The sequence below is a fragment of the Athalia rosae genome, chromosome 1 (assembly GCF_917208135.1).
Source record: "Athalia rosae chromosome 1, iyAthRosa1.1, whole genome shotgun sequence".
Taxonomy (NCBI): Eukaryota; Metazoa; Arthropoda; class Insecta; order Hymenoptera; family Athaliidae; genus Athalia; species Athalia rosae.
Window position 1 is genome coordinate 3,779,407 of NC_064026.1, and position 14,630 is coordinate 3,794,036.

The following is a 14,630-nucleotide window of genomic DNA, read 5'->3' on the forward strand; positions in this document are numbered from 1 at the left end:
CAAACCGCGCTGCGACATGATTTTATCGCTGTCATTTTTCACGTGGTCGACATAGTGAACAAGTGTTTAATTTTTGTTCAGTGTTAAATTTATTCACTTTTTGAATAGGACAATTTCATTGGTTTTCGACGATTACCTGTAACCTGTTTCGTTTTGATATGTATCTACGACGTGGATTGTCGTATGTTATATTTTGCACATTCTGCGTTATAGTATTATTTGTGATTGTTCAGAAATATTTTGAGGTTATAAAATTGACGCCTACAGCTCCCGTATTCTTATGGCATGTGAATATCACTGAAATCGACAGAAGAAACTTGTTGAACCTAAAATCTTTCCAATATGTAATAAAGACCAACTGCCATGCTAGTTTACTCATTTGGATCGTAACTTCTTATGCAGCAGATGTGGGAGCTAGAAGTGCTTTGCGCAGAGCATATCCCAACTCAGAATTGCAAGAGTTTGGTATCCAGAGAATATTTCTGTTAGCGTTGTTGCGAGATGAGATGCAAAGTGAAAACCACATTAGCCAAAGTGCTATTTTGCACGAATCAAAGAGACACAACGACATAATTCAGGGTAATTTTTTTGAAGCTTACAAGAACCTTACTTATAAACATGTCATGGGCCTTAAATGGGCCACTGACCACTGTAAAAATGTTTCATACATAATGAAAATGGATCATGATATCGTATTAAATCTCTACAAAGTAATTGATGTAATAAAAACAGTTAGCGTGTCTGATGATCTTTTAATGGGGTATGTGTTGAAAAATATGAAACCAATACGTGAACCTATGAACAAATGGTTTGTTACTTATGATGAATTCCCTTCAAATTCTTATCCAGACTTTTTATCTGGCTGGTTATACATAACCATTCCAAAAACAGCTCGAACCTTAGTTAATGCTGCCCAGATTTATCCAACATATTTTTGGATAGATGATCTATTTTTAACAGGTATTGTAAGGCAAGAATTAGATATAAAATTATATGATATGCATGAAATATTCACAACAAACCATGAATATTTGAATTGCTGCTTAAAAGACAAGGAAAAAAAATTTCAATGCGACTTTGCTATTGGACCAAATGGAGGAGACACAGAGTTACAAGTGAAGTTCCAAAATTTTGCCAAATACTGTACAACTAATTGTTTTCCACGACCTGAACACTTTTCAGTAAATAATACTTGCATTGTTGCTTGGCATGACCCTTCTTTAGGCAGAGGACAGGCACAGATAGTTGCCATCCAGTAATAGTATCTTCAACTACCCAGTACTTAGTTCACTTATTTGTGTTAAATGAGCAGTATGACTTTAATTAGTCAACAGTTTTTATTGAAAATATCGATGTGTATTGTACATTTTATGTTCAGGAGGCTGATTTTATTTTTTTTTCTTCCGTATTGCAAAAGTTGCTCCAAGACTGAAGTGATCACTACCAATACCTAAGTTCGGTATGGTCGATAAACCTCTGCACTGTCTTTGTGTAGGTAGTGTATATTTTTCGAAAAGTTCTACACCTTGATAGAATATATAGTCCACTGTAAGCCATTCATCCTGATAAGTAGTTACTTCATCCTGACCGTTATCATCTTTGTGCGTGTAAACACTTTGCAAATGGAACGGATGCGTTAAATGTCCAGACCCAAAACTCACGTATGAGTTGTGACATATCTGTAGTTTCTGGAATTGTGTTGTTTGCACATCAACATCATTTTCTTGAATTTTCTTATGAACGGTATTTGGTAACCTCACTTCACTATTTTCCAACTGTAAAAAAAATTATTGTAGTTTACCAATCATAAAAAGTATGTATATAGTACAGTACAGAGCAGTATGTGGTATCGGTTATTTTGTAGAATTTTACTTTATCTCACTCATGTACCATCATAGTTTTTGTATTACTTTACGTTATATTATATTTTGTACTTTTCCAACAACTAAACGCCTTTCAGTGAAGATAGCTTTAATTTTATTATTACCATAATTTGGCCTTCTCCCTGGTTACACAGCCGTTTGAGCAAAAGGTGATAGTGCTGACAGCTGTCTGTTATATACAAGTGCGGTGGGATCAATGAGTTGGTTAAACGGTGATGATCAGGTGGCCCTAAAGTGCGACCTTTTCCAACATATTGAAAAGATCCTTTAGTTATAAATTGATACACTCCTGAATGAGGTCTTAGATTGAAATCTCCACTGATAATGATGGGATGATATATCGGCCCTTTCCTGTTACCATTTAAAAAATTTTTATGGTCATATTTTATAAACTAAAATCTTGGAATTATCGTCACAAAAATTTTTCTTCTCTTGAAACTACCCGAATAATAGCCTGTTTGGATAAAATTTTGAATTATTACACTTACGGCGTATGTTTGATAAAAGCAATCCTCTCTATTTCGGCCATCAATATCTGTGTTTGCCCCAATCTAATGTCATTTCTTTTAGGATTAAAGAGCAGATGTGTTGTGGCAATGACTATGTTTGTTTCAGGACTATCTTTTAATGATAATTTAGCAATTATGGCAACATTGTCTCGGCTAAGTATGTTGACACCTGATTGATAAAACTCAACATAAGTGCAGTCGATCAAATTAAACGTATCTGAACGGTATAGCAGAAGAAGCCCATCCATTTTATCATTAGTCCGTTTTTTATAAAGATGGTTGTATCCATTTTCATGAAAGGGTTTCAAAAAATCCTCGAGATGATCCTCTTGCATTTCTTGAAGACATATTACCTGAAAATTGTCGGATGTATATGATCAAACATAGCGGACAAATGTTTGGTTCATAAATTCAACTAGACGCCTGTGAATCCTAAACACTTACATTAGCTTGAGCCTGTAATATTTCTTGAGTCAATAATTTGCTTCGTACTATCCAATTGAGTGTGCGTTTATCATGATACTTGTATAGGTAGGAGTGTGTTGCTAGTAGATATTGCGCCAAGATGTTATAAGAAAATAACCTGATCAAGCAATTCTCTTTGGGGTCAATCATGTGCTCTGATAAACAAGCAGTAAATTATCTAACATGCATAGTTGATCTAATTCTACATTATACATAGAACAAAATCATCGTAGTTTTGTCACATTTTCGAATATTTGGAAGTTTGAAAAACAAATACTATTACAAGTGATTTAAGTACTCACCTTTCCCGACTTTTTTCCAAGTACGCATTGCAGTATAATTGTCTTTTCCACGGTGAACGGCCTTTTCGAATTTTGATTGGTTTGGTAAATTTGAATTGAGATGCGGGTTTTCAGGTAGTAATGGTGAACTTCTGTGCTGCACAGCTTCGTCATTAAAAGTAATAATATCGGCGGGACAAATCTGTTGGTCTACTGTTCCATAACATTTATTTGAGTATGGTTCCATAATGGTTCTTCTGAACTCTGCTCGCGTTTTTTGGTCAATGTCAGACTTCAATAGGTCTAGATTTGTTGAAAATAGTGCGTCAAGTCCTGATGGTAGTTTCCTGAGATTTTTTATCAACAAATATTTCGGTGGTATCGTGGATATGTGTTTGACCTAATGAACGATAATTAAAAATTAAATAATAGATACAACATGATGAATATTTTAATGGTCAAGTAACAAAAGTGTCTTACCTTGAATTCTACAGCACAAACGAATGACGAAATTGATGAATTATGCTCCAAAAACTGGTTTGCGCGCGAAAATTTTCTTTTCTCATGTAATAAACGTTCAGCATTTCTGATGAAAAGCTGTAATTTTACCTTGAAATCGTGATAGACTTGAGCAATATAAATAATTCGTTTGAACTTGTTTGTGACGGAAACAGCTGTTATCAACCGAGCCGCCGAGGTCATATGTAAAAATGCAAAAAGGAGTTTCACAGCAGGAGCAGAAAGTTCATTAAAAATACCCTAGCAATGTTAATAATATTACATAGCATCGAAGACTATACAGATATTCTCTATTTGCAAACCGAGATTGGGGTTAAGTAGCGAATCTTTTTTCCTCGGTTAAACGCTTACACATTGTAATATATTTTTTTAAACTGATATTCCATGAGTGTTTAAGATTGGCTATAGTTTCATTCCAAGGCCTGTCGTATGTATTTTTAAATGAAAATTGAATTGATCGTTCAAAGTACTCGAGGTTAATGTAGTTTAGTCATCAACAGTGGAATGAAATGAACTAACCTATCGTTTGGCCACGTCCTTTATCTATTCTCAATGGTTACGTTGTCCACAGTTTCCCGCCATTGTTCGAAAGTGGTCTTTTTTTTCGAACACAAAACTCGCCATCAGAAAAAATCAATTTCAAGACTCATGTTACAAAGCATTCGACGAGTGTAGAAAACATATATTTATTCAAATCTGTACCGTTGTACTAATTATATGTATATACACATTACGAGGATCGTGATTGTAGCACGAACATGATTAATGAACAAATCAAATATTGTTGACGTAAGTCTAGCGTGAGGAATGCTCTCATTTAATTTTGAAATGCTTCAGGTGGAACTTGTCCCAATTGGTGAAAACTTCTAAATGCAGCAAGGGCTGAATCAAAATTCCACTGTACTTCATCTAAGCACTTTTTACTCCATTCGAGGTTCATTCCAGACTGCTGGCTCAGCGCAATTGCCATTTGTAGGTGTGTATCTTGTTCCTTTGTTGGTTCGTTAGACCCCCCTATTCTCTCGTTGACATTAACAGAATTAACTTCTGCCAAGGCATGCTTCTGTTGTGCCTCCGTCGGTCCGGTAATGTGCAACTGTTCGTTGCGAATGCAGTAACCCGATCCCTGGGGAACAATAATCATTGTCCTACTGAAGTAACGAAGCGGTTTTTTATCAGTGTCCACTTCTTGAAATATTCCTGTTATGGTAACAACCATCATCACTTCCTAAAAAGTTTGATATAAACTTTTAAATTCATTGATTATGTATTTGATGAGTGAACTATTAGGTAGTTTACCGTAACTAAACTGAGATCCATGGAGAAAGTGTTCAGAAAATGTTTGGTCTTTGGAATTTCAGATAAGAACGAAACCACCGGTAATCTGCCTTGTTTCAATAATTTTTGTCTTCTTTCCCGGTCATTAACTCTGAACAAATTTCTATTGTGCGGCAGGTATTTACTATATCTGTATAATGCATAAAAAGTAAGAGTCATCCATGACAACCACGAATTGTTCTATTATTCAATAACATGAGAATTTTGAATACCTATTCAAGTTGTCATGTGTGCACGAAATAGTCAAACTGAAAGATGCTTGTTCGTCATATGCATCAAGGAGTGGCTGACGGCTATCGCCATCAAATATGAGAAAATAGTGGTGAAGGAAAGTTGCTGCAACTTGACGTGCATCATTATTAGCTGCAAATGCTCTCTGCGATGGTGGCAATTTTACTCCCTCACTATCTCCTGCCACATCGAACACAATTGGAGGTGGCAGTTCCGTTCCATCCTAATTGAAAACACAGGTAAATATGAACATGAAAATCTATAAATAATGATGACAAACCCATTGAATTAGTGTCACTTACCAATTTGAGCAGTTTGGGAAATCGCTTCCTTACATCACTGGATTTGCATCAACACCCAAGGCACAACAGCACAAGAAGTTTGAATCGATGTAAGATAAATAGATGAAACCGAAATTAATAACTTGGCAACTGAAAATGCAGGAATAGTTTTTCCGCAGAAACTAATGCAAAATGAAAATACGTGAATTACCTCACAAAGTCCTCTGGTCGATGTTTATATTTATCGCACAGTGGATTACCCATTAATCGCAGCTCTTTCAGCTTCAATGGCTTCAGTGTATCTATTTCTTTTAATTCTCGAATCTATATGAAAATCTCATTGAAGTTACGAGACAAACTTGTATCCCACTTGATGTACGTTATCAAATGTTATCTATGAATGAAATTACTCACTCGATTATTGCCCAGGTATAATATTGTCAGATTAGGCAGCTTTTTATGCAATTCCGCGCCAAGCCTGTCAATGTTCTGTAATTTGTTGCCATCTAAGTTTAGTGCCTCTAAGTTTGGTGTATGCTCAGCAACTATATCCATCACAGCCAGTAATATAGTAGGTCGAAACAAAGCAACAAAAACATCTTGACAAAGATCTGGAGGCAAGGTTTGAAAAATGAATTACTTTCATTAGAATATTGTTATCTAAATTTCAAGTTGTATAACATATTTCTATTAGCCAATAGACTTACCTGGATCTCTGTGAAACTCAGACAGGTCAAGGGCATTTGTGGTAGCTACATAACGCTTTGCCATGGCAACTTTAATGCGATCTTTCAGCTGCTGATCAACTTCAACTTGTGGAAAACCAGCTCTTACTTTGATCCCCAATTTGAATCCATCAGTTGCGGTTATTTGACGATCACATGACAACAGTTTATTTGCTACTTTTAAGTCATCGACATAAAAGCATGCACTGTTTCCTTCAATTTTATACTAGTGAACACAAATTTATTGTCAGTTGCATTCAAGGTGATGGAGAAAGATTTTAATTGTGAATATAGTTGAAAAATGATGTTCATACCATGATTGGAACAAATATCTCTGGAGCAATATGAGACAACAACGTTTCTAGTACATATTTCTTTTCATATTTGGCTGCATATGGAATCATGATTTTATACCAGCTTCCAGGAGCAAGATTCAATTTCCTTTGAATTTGTCTAGGTCCACCCCCTCCTCTTAGAGGTACTGGACTATTTCTTCGTCCTCGACTATTGAAGAGAAAATTTGTTATAACATCTAGTAGGTTCCCTTGCTTAAAGTGACGTTTCTTTAATTCTCATTATCAACTAAATGTACTAGTGAAAACTGTACCTAATTCCTCTCAAACCACCTCTTACACCTCCTCGAAAGCGGCTTTGACTAACTTCACTAGCCATATCCACATCATCTTCTAAGTGTCGTCTGACAGCAGTTTCCATATCTATTCGTCTATCCCTATCATTTCGGTCTCCTCGACCACCTTTACCAATTCGTGACATTTTGAACGACACCCTTGGTCTTGGACCCCGATCTGAGTATAGCGTCCTGTCATCATGACCTGACGAGAAAAATTCTTTTACGTGAGTGACAAACACTGGATAATAGAAAGGTGCCGAACTGTTAAAATATCAGAAACATGTGATGGTATGACTGAAACTTGTAGTTATTCTTTGAATTTGAAGACTATTTTTTTTGAGTACGTTCTGACACCTCATGATATTCTCATGGACTGCTTAACGTTGTTGGTTTTCAACAAAATAACATCTTCAGAATTCTTAGTAGGTGTGATTACTTTTATTTTTATAAAAATTGGAAAGTAGTTTGAGTACAGTTAACCTATCAGTGACTCCAAATTGCAGTTCGTGAGAAAACGAATAAAAACTTGCCGAAGTGCTGCTTTCTTTCAGGATTATCGTGTCGCTGATAAGTTTGGCCACTCCAGCCACGAGTCTTGCCAGTTTTTCTTGGCATTTTTAACTGAATAAAAATTAACCCTCTCCAAATAAATAAGGAGCACGAATTCACGAGTTGCGTCCCGACCTTCTTATTGTTAGTACCATCAAAATTCTCGAGGGGGGGTCAGTTGAAAACGCATTTGTGCACATACAGGCAGAGGCACACATCCATCGCATTGACAGCGATTGACAGTTCATTTACGACCATTTACGACTAACCTACATATTATTCCTTCGAACTAGTATATAAAATTATTGAAGTTAAGGGACTACAGTTCACAATGTCAATGTACGAGGGTGTTAGATTGATATCCGACAAGCTTACGGTTGTTTTTGATATTGGAAGTGCGTATACTAAGTAAGTTGACACTGACAACTCGAGCAGATGTAACACCCTATTACGTTATAGTATGTCACATTACATTGTCTATCGTTTTGAATAATATTCCAGAATTTTTAAAAAAGAGACTGAAAACACTGATCGTCAGTTATTCAATGCATTTCAGTAATGCACCTGATAGCTAATTCTTGTCTTGTCAACAGATATGGATTTACTGGGGAATCCGTACCTCGGGGTATAATAAGGACAGAGGTCAGATGTCCAGAAACACCAAAAATTAGAAAAGTTTTTCTTTATGAAGATGCTGATGACTTGTATCAACTTCTAGTTGAGTTCATCCATTTACTCTTTTTCAGGTAACGGCGTATTAATCTCTAGTTTGCCGTTGGACACTCTGATTAATATACTTTGCTTTGATATTTTCTGAATTTCAGTTCATAGAAACAAAACTCTAGAGTGTGTAGAACTTGACAATACCATTCCTGGTTTGACATATCATTATATGAAATTAGTTTATTAAAGCAAAAAAAAAAAACAAGTAATTCTGAATGATATTATAATGCATGTGCTTGATTTACAGGCATGTTGCTGTCAGCCCAAAAGATATCAAAGTTATTGTTGTAGAGTCTATATTAACTCCAATAGACTTCCGAAACACTCTGGCAAAAGTGCTTTTCCGTCACTTTGAAATCGGTTCTTTGATGCTTGTGCCATCTCACCTTGTAGCTGTGAGTACGTTAGGAATTTCTACTGCTCTGGTGTTAGATGTGGGATATAAAGAGGCCACTTTAATCCCAGTTTATGAAGGTGTGCCAGTCTTGAAGGCATGGCAAGCATTACCATTAGCAGGTCAAGCTGTCCATGGGTAAATGGAACTAGATTAAAGATTTCCAACAATATTTTCACCGAATATATCGTTTTATACTTCTTTACATATTCTGCAGATTTATTAAAGAGGAATTGCAAGATGTGCTGGTTGATGGGGATGTTGATGAAAAGATACTTGAAGATATCAAAGTGAGAACATGCTTTGTCACCACTTTGGAAAGATCTGCCAAGTTAGGTACTGTGGAGGCTCCGGTAGCTCCACCTTCGGTCAGTTATCCCGGAGTCAAAACAGTAACCATTCCGGGAACTGTACGAGAAAAAGCTTTCGAATTATTGTGGGAGCGAGATAACGACAATTTGAGTATACCAACTATGATATTGGATGCTATAGTAAAAGTAACTGTTTTAAATTACCGCTTATTTGTATTTTATGAACTATTATCTGAATATTTCTGTCAATAATGTGCAAAATTACATACTTCTATTGTTTGCTCTAGTGCCCTGTCGATATGAGACGACCACTTGCAGAAAACATATTGCTTATTGGAGGAACAACAATGAGTAAAGGATTTTTGCCACGGTTAAAGTCTGAGCTCATAGCTCTCTTGGAAAGCAACTTATACTCGGATAAGTTGAAACTGAAGACATTTAAGTTTCACACAGCACCTTGTAAGCCTAATTACACAGCATGGCTTGGTGGTGCTATATTTGGCATCACAGATCTCCCATTAAGATGTCTGACTAAAGAAAATTACTTAAAATTAAACCGAGTCCCAGATTGGGCAAGTTTGATTGACAACCAAAAACCTGATACGATTAGAAATATTGTATGAATATTTCCCGAAAGGAGGTAATAGATAGATCAGCAATCTTATAATTTCAATGGTAGCTGTGGTATTATTACTGTTGTTTTCCCGCTAATCTGTGTATACAGAGATCAGTGTCTTTATTCTGACTGCGCTAAATAATGGAAATAATACCCGTGGGTTGTATAAGCAAAATCGAATCAAACCATTTGAAATACCTTGTATTATATCAGTTTACTTTATATTTATAATTTGTGTACTAAAAGAAAAAAAACTAAATACATCGTTCATTCATATATTATTTCTTCAATCTCGAAGAGCATTCGCAATGCCCTATTGTTTCGTGATTTTTTGTATGTTCTTCCGAGGTTCTCCCTCGATAACCGTATCCGGTACACATAAGTATCCCGTTAGTGTGAAACCATGGTAGAAATGTAGTAGAAACTTGTGTGCGGTGTGACGTATGGGATTCCCCAATGACAGTTCGAAAAGGAATGAAAAAACAGCTGTTTAGAAAGGGGCGCATGCGCTCGTTTAGGAGCCGGCTTTTGATCTCTGCACTTCCTCTTCCTGTAACACGGCACAATGGCGTCCGGAGTAAGTGTCTTTGCGCGAAATATTCTTCGCAAAACATCACCGTATTAACGAATGAATCGGTGACGGGAATGTGTGAAAAATGACGATTAAACATCCTAAATTACAATGGCGTGTAAATTTTTTTAGACCCTCTACACGTACCCAGAGAACTTCAGGGCGTACAAGGCCCTGATCGCAGCCCAATTTTCCGGTGCGCAGGTTAAAGTCGCCGAAGACTTTGTTCTTGGTGAAACCAACAAGTCCGATGCCTTTTTGAAAAAATTCCCCCTTGGAAAGGTAAGTGATTCATTTTTTCATCCTTTCTTGATACATATTCATGAACTTGTCACTTAGCAACGACTTAACGCCTTCATATTTTTTCTTGGCTGCAATATGCTGACACTGGGTTGTGTTATATTTCATTGTTAATACGTTATAAATAATATATTCATTCAAGGTTCCAGCTTTTGAGACTGCTGATGGAAAATACATTACGGAAAGCAATGCCATTGCTTATTATGGTAAATATCTTTGACAATTTCTTCCAACTTCATTGCTTTCTCTTTATCTATTGTGCATCATCATTAAACATCTCAATTGTTCAAAAATGAGTAGCTGTTACAGATACATAATCAAACTCTAACTGCTTGTCATTATATTAGGTATTCACTGGTGATCTTTTGACTGTTCATACTACTTTTAAGATATCTGTTAAGGCACATTTGCTAAGCACTCCTGGTCCTGTGGGAATGTTTCCTCCCAGCAGTTTCCTGTTATAGGGTATATTGTCTCTATGAACTTTGCATTTCAAACAAGTGTTGATAGTGTCATTATTTCAGTTGCCAACGAGCAGTTGAGAGGAAAGACCGATGTTGAACGAGCTGAGATCGTACAATGGTTTGGATTTGCCGATTCAGAGATTCTTCCTGCTAGCTGCGCATGGGTTTTCCCATTACTAGGCATCATGCAATACAACAAACAGGTATTAATAGTTCTTGAGTCCTATGAGTATGCAAGATTACAGAAAAATATTTTTTAATAAAAAATCGAGTTTAATAAGAATTCCAAAATTATTAAAAAATTCTTACAATAACATGAGTGAGTTTATCTGCAAGAATGATGTGTTTGTACTATTTTTACATCTCAACTTCACAAATGTTGCAGCTGTGTAAACATGTGCAGGATGTTATGGATGTCAGCTGACAAACGTATTTTCACAATGATAGCATAAAATTAGTATTATGCCTTTGTTCAAAGACAAGTCTGACTTCTTTAAAATCAGGTCTTGTAACGTGATAAGGCAGATGAATTTATGCAGGAAATCCACACGTATCTGTCTTTTGTTTCGACATTTGCGTACTGAGATTGCAAACAATCGACCATCAGTTCTCGCTTTTTAGTGCTCTTTGTTCTTGGATTTGATCAAAAATTGTTACGGGAATTTTTGTCAAATTTTCAATTATTGAGGCGTTCACAATCCTGATGGAAAATCACTTTTTTCCGAATTCAGTTTCAGTCATCTGTTGGTGTTTCAGACTATCGATCATGCGAAGCAGGATGTGCATCAAGCATTAACGGTTTTAAACTCGCATCTGTTAACAAGGACCTACTTAGTTGGTGAACGTCTTACTTTGGCAGATATCAGCGTTGCTATGACTCTGTTACATTTATACCAGTATGTTCTGGAACCAAGTCTCCGAAAGTCATTCCAAAATGTTAACAGATGGTTCCAGACTATCATTTATCAACCAGAGTCTATCAAAGTCATTGGCAACTTCAAATTGGCTGATAAAACTATCGTAAGTAGCTTTGACATGCTTAGTTTAAATATAGAGTCAACTTCATTTCTAATTGTATCATTATCTTGAGCATATCATTAGAAAGCGCCAAATTCTGTGAAACGTAGGTTGTATCATTTTTTTCCGTTTATAACCTTGTCCGAATTTGCAGGCCCCAAAAAAAGAAAAGAAAGAGAAAGCCAAAGAGGCTAAGGAAGCAAAGGAACCAAAACAGGCTAAGGAGCACAAAAAGGATACGAAAGAACCAGCTGAGCTACTTGATGATTTACCTGCTGAACCCAAAACTAAGGATCCTTTCGATTTAATGCCTAAGGGTACCTTTGATATGGACAGCTTCAAGCGTTGTTATTCGAACGAAGATGAATCCGTTTCAATACCTTTTTTCTGGAAAGAATTCGATCCTGCACATTACAGTATCTGGTTTGGAGAATATAAATACCCTGAGGAATTAACAAAGGTGTTCATGTCTTGCAATCTCATCGGTGGTATGTACCAGCGACTTGATAAGATGCGGAAGGCAGCTTTTGCCAGTGTTTGTCTGTTTGGTGAAGACAACAACAGCACTATCAGCGGTATTTGGGTATGGCGCGGACAAGAGTTGGCATTCCCGGTTAGTTTCTATCAACATTTTTCTAAGCTCAAACCTCCAACTGACCTCAGAAAAGTGTTTTGCTGATGACCGTTCATGTAAAATCTTGATACTTGACACCATATTTGGTTATCTTTTGCAGCTCAGTCCTGACTGGCAGATTGATTACGAGTCGTACAATTGGGAAAAATTAGACCCAGCTAAAGAGGAAACTAAAAAGTTAGTACAGCAGTACTTCAGCTGGACTGGCACTGACAAAGAAGGCCGCAAGTTTAACCAAGGAAAAATTTTCAAATAGAGTTCCTCTAAAGCTCGAAATAAAATCGTTATTTACACGAAATAAATAATAAAACAATGAACTTCCGGCTATGAGATTTTCCACGCAATATCCTCATGAATCCTTTGCATATGACATGTCTACGAATGCCTCAGCTTGAAAATGAATTACATGTATCCCAACATAACACTATAACAGTTCTGATTTCAGAACAATATTAAATCCTTTGAATAATTTGACTTTGACTTTTTTCCCGGCAAAGCAAGAAACCAGAACCCTCCATTTGTAAAGTTAAGAATGTTATTATTTGCAAAATAAAACATATTTGCAGTAAACTTGTACAAGACTCAAACGTGATTATTGCCAGCTCAGAACATATCCTTACTACTCAGAATATTTTAGTGAGTGATTAAACAGTGCTTGGAAAAAATTATGAGAGTTATAAAAATATGGTACATTGGAATAAAATTATAGTAAATAATGGTGGTGAATTAATTATAAATAAGAATCAACTTTTATTCACTTTGGAAAACGATCAAATTATCGTTATTCTATTTCTTACATAATTATTCTATAACCCTTTTTTATCAAGCCATTCTTTGATTCGGATCACATGGTCTCCTTTAACATTCACTTGGCCCACAACTTCGTGAATCTGAGTTGCAACTCGCTTTCCAGACTGTTCTTCCAAATATTTCTTCAAATCAGCCTCCAGAGTCCAAATGTCACCTTGAATTTTGTGAAGCTCTGTAATCCTACGCATACCTCGATGTGTTCGTGCGATGTAGACTGGTTGCATGTGATTTTTGGTTCGGGCAACAAAGTAAGGTAATTTTTTGGCATCCGCTTTGAACACAGAGAATCAATCAAGAAAATAAATTTACATGCTAAAGGTGCAGTAGAGAGGAAAGTTAAATTTGTACCAGATTGGGGTTTCCAGCCTGAAGGTAATTCTGTGTCAGTTGAAGTTGGAGCAGGAGGTACAGTTTTTAGAGCCAGGATTCGTTCCACAAAGAACCATTCTTTGGGGTCTTTTGAAATTTCAAATTCTGTGTAATTTGATGGATCTCCAACTTTTGGAGAGCTTTTGAAACTGCTGCATCTTTGTTGGATCTAGGAAGTTAATATGGTAAAAGAATTAGAAACTTTGCTTCAGACCATCTAACTGATGAATAAGAATTTTAGAATTGTATGTATCATTTGGACATTTGATTAGGTTTTAAAAAGAAACCGATATTTATGGAATATTATTTCAGATTAATCAGATAGTAAACATTAGATTGCTTGCTAAGAAGTAGTACAGAGCTGAAGAACATCCATTCAAAAGATCATTGATGGTCGAATGTATCTTCAGTACAAGGGCAACTGTGTTGTGCTTTTTCGTAATATAAAAAAATATCAACATTTATACGGGTCATATGCCTTCTATCGTCGATTACATATAATTTTAAGGTTATAATATATTATTAAAAGCATAGAGGACGAATGTTTACGAAGAAAATACATATTTATGCGATGATGATGAAAAATTCATGAAAATTCCTCAAAATGACACAAGTAGTACGCGATAAGGTTTGTCGTGAGGCCCTTCGCACGAGCTACGTGGAAATAGAATTTTTGGATCTCCGTTCAAACTAATTAAAGTCTCGAAGATTGCATCTAGAATGGGAATAGTTTAAAAAGTACCTTAAAATTGTTGAAAAGTGTGGTTTTTGTAATATTGCTAGGCAATAAGTTTGAAAAAATGGGTGAAACGCAGGGCCTGGCGAAAATTCTAAGGGCGGCCATTTTAACTTCGGTAAATAAGGGTCGGTGGCCGCCATTAATGCGTATGGGCGCGTCTCCTGTTCGTTCCTGAAATTCAATCGTGAATTCATACCTCGGGAGTGTTTTTTATAAAATTTTTGGGTTTGTTAGTCAGTTCCTATAGTGGATTAATTATTGTCGTAAAAT

At 36.1% G+C, this 14,630-nt stretch overlaps 6 protein-coding genes across 6 annotated transcripts; 3 read left to right on the forward strand and 3 right to left on the reverse strand.

Annotated features, from left to right (window-relative positions):
* The first annotated feature begins 11 nt into the window (after nucleotides 1-11).
* On the forward strand, nucleotides 12-1,404 carry LOC105690821 (beta-1,3-galactosyltransferase 5). Its single transcript, XM_048660378.1, has 2 exons — nucleotides 12-651; nucleotides 712-1,404. The coding sequence occupies exons 1-2, from the start codon at nucleotides 159-161 to the stop codon at nucleotides 1,257-1,259; spliced, it is 1,041 nt and encodes a 346-aa protein (XP_048516335.1). The 5' UTR covers nucleotides 12-158; the 3' UTR covers nucleotides 1,260-1,404.
* On the reverse strand, nucleotides 1,319-4,157 carry LOC105690819 (protein angel homolog 2). Its single transcript, XM_012408935.3, has 6 exons — nucleotides 3,619-4,157; nucleotides 3,160-3,538; nucleotides 2,837-3,012; nucleotides 2,372-2,745; nucleotides 1,988-2,234; nucleotides 1,319-1,775 (listed from the first exon to the last, which is right to left on the reverse strand). The coding sequence occupies exons 1-6, from the start codon at nucleotides 3,838-3,840 to the stop codon at nucleotides 1,389-1,391; spliced, it is 1,785 nt and encodes a 594-aa protein (XP_012264358.2). The 5' UTR covers nucleotides 3,841-4,157; the 3' UTR covers nucleotides 1,319-1,388.
* Nucleotides 4,158-4,327: 170 nt separating this feature from the next.
* On the reverse strand, nucleotides 4,328-7,591 carry LOC105690818 (nuclear RNA export factor 1-like). Its single transcript, XM_012408934.3, has 10 exons — nucleotides 7,394-7,591; nucleotides 6,840-7,065; nucleotides 6,547-6,736; nucleotides 6,215-6,458; nucleotides 5,922-6,118; nucleotides 5,719-5,831; nucleotides 5,529-5,565; nucleotides 5,208-5,449; nucleotides 4,957-5,125; nucleotides 4,328-4,885 (listed from the first exon to the last, which is right to left on the reverse strand). Exons 1-10 carry the CDS (start codon nucleotides 7,476-7,478, stop codon nucleotides 4,475-4,477), a joined length of 1,914 nt encoding a protein of 637 aa, XP_012264357.2. The 5' UTR covers nucleotides 7,479-7,591; the 3' UTR covers nucleotides 4,328-4,474.
* Nucleotides 7,592-7,605: 14 nt separating this feature from the next.
* LOC105690820 (actin-related protein 10) lies at nucleotides 7,606-9,737 on the forward strand. Its single transcript, XM_012408936.3, has 5 exons — nucleotides 7,606-7,820; nucleotides 8,006-8,158; nucleotides 8,383-8,667; nucleotides 8,747-9,026; nucleotides 9,128-9,737. The coding sequence occupies exons 1-5, from the start codon at nucleotides 7,744-7,746 to the stop codon at nucleotides 9,461-9,463; spliced, it is 1,131 nt and encodes a 376-aa protein (XP_012264359.2). The 5' UTR covers nucleotides 7,606-7,743; the 3' UTR covers nucleotides 9,464-9,737.
* A 142-nt stretch (nucleotides 9,738-9,879) lies between these two features.
* Nucleotides 9,880-13,012, forward strand: LOC105690807 (elongation factor 1-gamma). The gene is made up of 7 exons (XM_012408908.2): nucleotides 9,880-10,033; nucleotides 10,160-10,309; nucleotides 10,470-10,533; nucleotides 10,852-10,994; nucleotides 11,548-11,811; nucleotides 11,963-12,421; nucleotides 12,543-13,012. The coding sequence occupies exons 1-7, from the start codon at nucleotides 10,022-10,024 to the stop codon at nucleotides 12,696-12,698; spliced, it is 1,248 nt and encodes a 415-aa protein (XP_012264331.1). The 5' UTR covers nucleotides 9,880-10,021; the 3' UTR covers nucleotides 12,699-13,012.
* Nucleotides 13,013-13,172: 160 nt separating this feature from the next.
* Nucleotides 13,173-14,584, reverse strand: LOC105690808 (probable 39S ribosomal protein L49, mitochondrial). The gene is made up of 3 exons (XM_012408910.3): nucleotides 14,364-14,584; nucleotides 13,601-13,790; nucleotides 13,173-13,523 (listed from the first exon to the last, which is right to left on the reverse strand). The coding sequence occupies exons 1-3, from the start codon at nucleotides 14,463-14,465 to the stop codon at nucleotides 13,249-13,251; spliced, it is 567 nt and encodes a 188-aa protein (XP_012264333.2). The 5' UTR covers nucleotides 14,466-14,584; the 3' UTR covers nucleotides 13,173-13,248.
* Nucleotides 14,585-14,630: the final 46 nt, after the last annotated feature.

Bases quoted from the DNA above. Each gene is read 5' to 3' on its own strand.
- LOC105690807 (XM_012408908.2), top strand. The intron at 10,310-10,469 runs GTAAGTGATTCA...TATTCATTCAAG, and splicing joins AAAAATTCCCCCTTGGAAAG to GTTCCAGCTTTTGAGACTGC. The intron at 12,422-12,542 runs GTTAGTTTCTAT...TATCTTTTGCAG, and splicing joins GACAAGAGTTGGCATTCCCG to CTCAGTCCTGACTGGCAGAT.
- LOC105690820 (XM_012408936.3), top strand. From the start codon at position 7,744: ATGTCAATGTACGAGGGTGTTAGATTGATATCCGACAAGCTTACGGTT. The intron at 8,159-8,382 runs GTAACGGCGTAT...CTTGATTTACAG, and splicing joins ATCCATTTACTCTTTTTCAG to GCATGTTGCTGTCAGCCCAA. The intron at 8,668-8,746 runs GTAAATGGAACT...CATATTCTGCAG, and splicing joins GCAGGTCAAGCTGTCCATGG to ATTTATTAAAGAGGAATTGC.
- LOC105690819 (XM_012408935.3), bottom strand. From the start codon at position 3,840: ATGACCTCGGCGGCTCGGTTGATAACAGCTGTTTCCGTCACAAACAAG. The intron at 3,013-3,159 runs GTGAGTACTTAA...CTTGTTTATCAG, and splicing joins TTGGAAAAAAGTCGGGAAAG to AGCACATGATTGACCCCAAA. The intron at 1,776-1,987 runs GTAATAATAAAA...TTTTTTTTACAG, and splicing joins AGGGAGAAGGCCAAATTATG to TTGGAAAATAGTGAAGTGAG.
- LOC105690818 (XM_012408934.3), bottom strand. From the start codon at position 7,478: ATGCCAAGAAAAACTGGCAAGACTCGTGGCTGGAGTGGCCAAACTTAT. The intron at 6,737-6,839 runs GTACAGTTTTCA...TCTCTTCAATAG, and splicing joins GGTGGTTTGAGAGGAATTAG to TCGAGGACGAAGAAATAGTC. The intron at 6,119-6,214 runs GTAAGTCTATTG...CCTTGCCTCCAG, and splicing joins TGAGTTTCACAGAGATCCAG to ATCTTTGTCAAGATGTTTTT.
- LOC105690821 (XM_048660378.1), top strand. From the start codon at position 159: ATGTATCTACGACGTGGATTGTCGTATGTTATATTTTGCACATTCTGC. The intron at 652-711 runs GTAAAAATGTTT...ATCTCTACAAAG, and splicing joins TAAATGGGCCACTGACCACT to TAATTGATGTAATAAAAACA.
- LOC105690808 (XM_012408910.3), bottom strand. From the start codon at position 14,465: ATGGCCGCCCTTAGAATTTTCGCCAGGCCCTGCGTTTCACCCATTTTT. The intron at 13,791-14,363 runs GTACTTTTTAAA...TTAACTTCCTAG, and splicing joins CACTTTTCAACAATTTTAAG to ATCCAACAAAGATGCAGCAG. The intron at 13,524-13,600 runs GTACAAATTTAA...CTGTGTTCAAAG, and splicing joins AGGCTGGAAACCCCAATCTG to CGGATGCCAAAAAATTACCT.